This window comes from Epinephelus moara, chromosome 3 (genome assembly GCF_006386435.1).
Source record: "Epinephelus moara isolate mb chromosome 3, YSFRI_EMoa_1.0, whole genome shotgun sequence".
Lineage (NCBI taxonomy): Eukaryota > Metazoa > Chordata > Actinopteri > Perciformes > Serranidae > Epinephelus > Epinephelus moara.
Genome location: NC_065508.1, coordinates 42,212,059 through 42,219,066, shown reverse-complemented (window position 1 = coordinate 42,219,066; position 7,008 = coordinate 42,212,059). Strand labels below are relative to the sequence as shown.

The 7,008-nt window shown below is 42.2% G+C and overlaps 1 protein-coding gene across 9 annotated transcripts in view; it reads right to left on the bottom strand.

The window, feature by feature from the left end:
• Window positions 1–3,236, bottom strand: part of usp25 (ubiquitin specific peptidase 25) — a 242,263-nt gene extending 239,027 nt beyond the window's left edge. For 3 of the 9 annotated variants that reach the window (XM_050035460.1, XM_050035515.1, XM_050035478.1), the window contains exon 1: window positions 2,993–3,229. In XM_050035460.1, the coding sequence (XP_049891417.1) occupies window positions 2,993–3,034 (42 nt within the window). In that variant the 5' untranslated portion in view covers window positions 3,035–3,229. Of the gene's footprint in view, window positions 1–2,992 lie in introns of all 9 variants that reach the window. The other 6 variants (XR_007569272.1, XM_050035499.1, XM_050035507.1 and 3 more) reach the window with 5 other exon arrangements.
• Between the last annotated feature and the right edge of the window lie 3,772 nt (window positions 3,237–7,008).

The window sequence follows — 7,008 nt, the reverse complement described above, 5'->3', positions numbered from 1 at the left end:
GGCGGGATTCGCCGTTACTGTTTATCGCCACACTGCCGACATTTTACTCTGTCTGTCACCGCACGCTGTTTGATTGCGTTATCAAAACACGCCGCTATTATTCGGCCTTGCTTTTCACTTATTCCACTGAATACTGAATGTGTGTTTTTTTGCAATATTCGGCCGAATATATTCGGTGCATCCCTAAATAGGAGCCTTCCCCTACTCCCCTCACCGCTGCTCTCCTCACTATACTGGCTGCTGCGCTGTGCAAATGTCTCAGAGTGGTGGTGCATTTGCAAAAATGTTTTGAAGGAGCAGCAGCGGCGGCAATAATTTAGCAGCGGCGACACGCCGCTGCTAAATGAATGCAGCGGAAACACTGATATGTACTGTGGAGTTTTAGTGCCGCGGTCTACCGTTGGTACCAGTATACCGTGCAAAGTGTGAGAGAGAGTGTGCGCATCTGTGTGTGTGTGTGCGTGTGTGTGTGTGAAAGAGAGAGAGTGTGTGCGTCTGTGTGAAATTATGACCGAGTTAACGAGTTGTTTTCCGACATGAGGGGGTATTCTTGAATTTTCACAGTCAGAAAGAGTTTTTCTGATTATGCCGACGTCACTTGAACGCAGCATTCACTGCAGGCCATTCTGGTCTCATAGTGGGAGCGGGACACTGCCGTGCTGACAAAATTATATATGTAAACGGGGCTATTCGTCATGATATCGGACTTATCGGAATGACGTAATAATTCCTATTATCGGCCCGATAGTTATCGTGCACCCCTAAGTTTTATGTGCATCACTCGGCAATTTAAACGTGCATGCTTAATTTAATTAGGGCAAGCCACATGTCGCAAGTCCCGCGTAAATATTGCACACGTGTGCTTCGTGATGCTAAAAAGATATACTATCGTTCGGGCCTAGTTGGTTGTGTGTCCGCCCTTGCATGTAACTACGGTGCTGCATAAATTGCATGTCACGCTGTTAGTCTTTTTTGGTGAAGTGAAGCCTCACTTTCGACCGCTTCTGTCTCTCCGCCATTACGTCTTCTTTGTTGTTGAACGTGTTGCTGACTGACGAGCGTGACGTGAGTCATCGACGTAAAGATTTGGCGTAATGAAAAGAATCGATAAGGGAATCATTAAGCATAAACGCTAATGATGTCGTTGAATTGAACTAGTTGGAACAGGTTCTTAACAGGAACCTGTTCTCGATTCCCATCCCTATCTTTGACTGATCTATTCTTGTTTTTTGTCTTTATCAAACAGGCGTGTCCTGAAGTATGGATGCTACTCCCCAGAATGCAATGCGCCATGACATTGTTGCCTGTTCTCTATGGAGCACAATAGTAGTAGTAAGTAGTAGTAGTAGTGACTACAACTCAGTTCCACCACAAACTCGTGCACTGTCAAAACTAATTAGACCTGAACAGCTTTGTATGTAGACTAATATAAAAAGTTATTTGATGTATTCATATATATATTTACACAATTTTATTTATCATCAGCATTGTTGTTGATGGTGGTTCATTCCCACCTCTGAAAGGTCACACTGTGTAATCGGGTTTGTGTGACAATGCTATTTGTAAGGTTGAGTCATCAACACAAGGCTAAGTTTTTATTTTCTGACCGTCATCAAGCCATCACATACTGATCACACACTTCTAATTTAAGTTTTTTGGTAGGTGAGCTGTATTACATTTGGTTTAACACAGTACACCTATGCTACAGAGCAGGCCTGGACTACAGTGTGGTGAAAAAAAAAACTGACTCTTCTGCTAAACTGTTATGTTTTTTATTTAAACAATTCAGTCTTATTAATTAGCAGATCCTAATTGTGTTTTTTTTTCTTCATTTTCTTTATTTATTTTCTTTATTTTTCCAAAGTTTACTTCCTTTTTTTCCTCTATGACATCACTCTGCTATTGTTCTGTGATTGAATTCATTTGTTTTTAACATATCTATTTTTGTACAGTATTGATATTGAAATGTTTGTAATGATTTGATAAATCTTTAGTTGTACTGTTATATTGCTCGTAATAAAGTTTATTTAAAAAAACTTATGTTTTTGCGTTTGGACGGGCAGAGTAAACATCAAACCTAACTAAGGTTTAAGCAACGTCAGCCAAGTGGTTGCATAACTAACCACAGCTATGCAACGCTGGTGGTCAAAGAGTAAACCATATAACTAAAAGCATGAGCAACGGACTCGCCCCTTAATGCACTCTCATAAACTGAGCATGAGCAAATGCAACCTAATAGTGTGCCTTCTCGGTTACGAACCATCACACATTTGGCTTGGTATCTGGCTACTCAATCCCAGCCAAGCATCCTGGCTGTTTTCTATCTCCTCCGCTGGCCATGCTTTGTAAACAAAGATAATCAGATCAGAGATGAATAACGAGGAAACATTTGCACACAGACACACGGAGTATATACTACTCCAAGCTAACTATAATTGGCGAAAACGTTATTAACAAAGTGAAATAAAGAGCTGCTCTTTATGTAATTCCGTGTTGACAACTCTATCACAACGTTGAATCCGCCACTGTCACTTGGCCTTGTTTATTTCAATTTACGACACAGTTAGCCCGAGAAGCTAATGTTACCAGGAGAGGTAACGACGTAACATTGACACTGGAGGCTACTGTTAACGTTACAAAGCATTAACAAAAACGCTATGGTTTAACTTCACTTTGTCGTTAGCTAACGTTACGTTGTACCGTTAGCTTACGTAAACGGCAGCAAAATACTGGATAACGATTTACGCTGGAATAACGTTGGGCCCAGCTTCAATAACTGCACTTGCTATTTACTACTAATTATACTTGTTAATTGCTTTAAAATGGCACTTAACCCAAATAAAACGACAACACAGTGTTAACCTAACTAACCAAGGAGCTTGCTAAGCAACTCTGCGGATACTTTGAACCCTAAAACTAAGTGGCTATACAGTTAGGCTAAAGTTAGCTAACCACCAAGTTAGCTTTGGTAACGTTAAGCTGAACATTTTACCTTCTGAGAATGCTGCTGGAGGACATTCTGCTCCACGGTCATGGCGGGTTCAAAGATAAATGTGGTTAGAGTTAAACCAGGAGTAGCAAAACGTACAGGATACTTTTTACTTAAGCGAATAAAAACGCAATGCTACGAAGTCCCCTCCTTAATCAGTGACATTACGGGCGCCATGGCAGAGTTACTAGCGCAGGCATGAAAACATTGCTCTGCCCTGCCTGAGTTCCGGGATCGATTATTCACGCCTGTCTGAAATGCACTTACGTCATGAATTAGATTTTTTGAAATCATGGATAAAAGTAAACATGCATACTGTATACTGTTATACTGATATACTGTAAATGATCCTTATCATGCTTTCATATAACTGTAACGTTAAACCTTGTTGCTGTTGTTGCACAAACGGTGAACTGGAATGACTGATTGTACACTGTTTGTACACTGCAAACTTTGAATAAAGTTACAAAAAAAGCTAAAAAAAAAAAAAAAATGGATAAAAGTAAACAAATAAATGTTGACCTTGCTCTGATATTTGTGATTTTATTGTTGACCACACCCTCCCTAGGTCTGCGTTATGTTGTGAACATGTGTTGTTTGATCTTCACGAATATACCACAGCTAATGCCGCATTCGTTTGGCAATCCAGGCCGGTCATTCCTTGTCGGATTTATATGACCGTATGACACGTCTGATCTGAAAGCGTTTCATTGCAACAGTCCGGAAAACATGGCGGCGCGCCGTAAGTTTGTTTTTGTTTGCATGGTTGCTGAGCAACGGAGACTTTGCTGGTTCAAACGATTTTAGGCTACAACGGGCTTGCACATACTTTTTTCCAACACAAATCAACAGTGGAAACAGAAATGCCATTGCAAAGTACTTGTATGATTTTTACAACACAAACGCTTAATTAAACAACATATACGAGGACAAATTGAGGACAAATAACTTTGTTTACCATTCACAATGTGCGCAGCCATCTTCCTCGTGACGTCAATTCTACCGACTCGGTCTACGTGGACCTTGCCCGAGTTTGATGACGAGACCTCCGGATAGAACGGGGCTGCGTCCGAAAGGCCCACTGGCATACTGCATAGGCTACTACTACTACTACGTACTACCACTAGATGCTACTCCTACCTACTAAACAAGTTGGGTCCATTCGGACATACTAAAAGATTGGTGGGAAAACACTCCATCTGCTGGCAGAGCAGAGGTACTGCACATGTGGATTTTGGTGCAGTACCTCAGCCAAGCCAGCAGATGGGGTGCTTTCGTAGGCACTCCATCTGCTGGCAGAGCAGAGGTACTGCACCAAAATCTGAACGCACCTGTGACTATTGAAATTGCCCAAAAATGAAGCTGGCCACTCTTCACCCACCAGCAACATGTCTGCAAGCTCTCTCATGCTTCTCAACATGCAAAATGCGAGGCGTAGGCGAGCCAGAGCTCGCAGACGCCTCCTTTTGCACATAATAATTAATTCACTGCCACAGTAAGCAATGACATGACATGCCACACTCAAAAACTTAAACTTTGCACTTTGAAGATCCTTTATATTGTTTTTGAAATAATCCAACCTGTTATGGTGATGACAACCATCATCACTTCTCATAAGTGTCACAACGCTAACATCATGTGTCAATCAAGTGATTAGTTCATTGAATATCAATATCTAGATACAGCATTTCCACCAGCACATTCTGTCATGTGTGTAGGCTGAGTCACTTTGAACACCTGTCACCTCACACAGTACAATGACATCCAATAAAACTGCTCTGCCATGATGTACTTTCATTATGCCAAACTTAATCATCATTTGTTTTAACAGTACTAGTATTTATTATTATCATTACTTATTTTATTATTGTTGTTTGTTGTTGTCTTTTGAATGTCAAACGAATGTTAATCTCCAATATCAAACTAACTTAATACCGGTATAAAACAGATCGCTTTGTTCATAATCATAATAGCAGAAATACATTTTTGACCAATGAAAACTGTGTGTGTTGATAATTGTATATTTGTGCAACTTAAATCTTTGGCTTGTTGCACATAGGAGGCGTACAGACCTATATATATATATATATATAAATAACCAGCGGCTGCCGTTGCTCCGCCATGATGTTTTGAATCTTGCTGGGCGGCGACCACATTGCATTTATATAGGAGACTGATGATGGCAGTAACATGCCGTGCAACGTCTACAATGAAGTAGAAAACGAAGAAGAAGCCCGTGGTGCATTTTGGGTAAGTAGTAGCCCTGTAGAATGCCCTGCCATCATACTACAATGTAGGCATGTTTAGTAGGGGTGGTAGCATACTACTCCTCCCTACTACGGTTTCAGACATACTACATACTAATTTGGTCTACTACAATCCATACTACTTGGCCTTTCGGACGCAGCCCGGGTGTTCTTTTGTACCTTTCCGGACCGGAAACCGTATCAATCCCGGTTCCGGCTACCAATAGAATGCAGCATAAGAACCACTACCTGAGAATGATCCCAGAAGAAAAATCTCACATTTAAAGGGATAGTGCACCCAAAAATGAAAATTCAGCCATTATCTAGCTACTCACCCATATGCCGATGGAGGCCCTGGGGAAGTTTTAGGGCCATATTTTGATGGTCTAAAGCGGACGGCGGAGGGCGCGTCATTGCTATTTAGATGCAGGCGCAGTTCTCATTTTCATGCCCTGCACCTTCGACGTCTAACTAGCAAATGAACTTGAGCTTCTCTGGGTGTGTTGGTCTAAAAATGAAGAGTGGTCAGGCGCAGTCATGGCGCGTTGCTAGTTAGATGACGTAAAAAGCAAATGCGCCAGTGACCAACAAAAACCTGGTCTAAAGTCAACGGCGCAGGATTTTGCTGTTAAACAAGTTAGTAGTATGCGTCTCTAGGCGGGTGCACAACGCACGTGCACTCTGCTCAGACACACACGGAGCAGCCACACATGCAAAAGATAACAAATAAAAATATGATTACAATGTGAAAGGTTATTATTGTGCACATTAAAATATTTATCAGAAACACGTCTTAATGATCAGTCATTAATCAGAATGATCTAATCGCAGTAATAATGATCATCAATGGTGTTTTGATTGACGTGCTGACGTATTGCGGTAAGCGAGTTGTGTCATTTCCGGTGTTTCTGTGACAGCGTCTTTGTACTGCTCTAGTGAATTCTACTAGCCTGCTTTCTGCTTTCTCACTTCAGTTGCTTTAACATCTACTTCAAGTCTTAACCCACACTATTTGTGTGTAAGCACTTATAGCTCTCCTCCTTTTTACGACTTCCCTGCTAATCGCTTAGCTGTTGTTTGCACGTTACTAGCCTTGTTAGCTACATTAACGTTAGCTTTACAGTTAGCGATGGCTTCTCCTTCTCCTGCTCTTTCTTGTTCGGTGTGCCAAATGTTTAGCTATGCCTCTGCCTCCTTCAGCGACAGTGGTAATTGTAACAAGTGTAGCTTATTTGCTGCGTTGGAGGCGAGGCTTAGTGAATTAGAAGCGCGGCTCCGCACCATGTAAAACCATTCAGTAGCTGCGGTAGTTAGCCAGCCCCCTGTAGCCGGTGCGGAGCCACATAGCATAGCCTCTGCCAGCGGTCCTCCGGTAACACCCATACAGCCGGGAGGTTGGGTAACCGTTCACGAGAGGCATAGCTCCAAGCCGAAGCCCACGGCTCACCACCAGCCTGTTCACGTTTCCAACTGCTTTCCCCCACTCAGCGACACACCCACTGAGGATAAAACTCTGGTTATTGGCAGCTCTATTCTGAGGAACGTGAAGTTAGCAACACCAGCAACCATAGTCAAATGTATCCCTGGGGCCAGAGCGGGCGACATTGAATCAAATTTAAAACTGCTGACTAAAGCTAAACGTAGATTCAGTAAGATTGTTATTCACGTCGGCGGCAATGACACCCGGTTACGCCAATCGGAGGTCACTAAAATTAATATTGCCTCGGTGTGTGAATACGCAAAAACAATGTCGGACTCCGTAGTTTTCTCTGG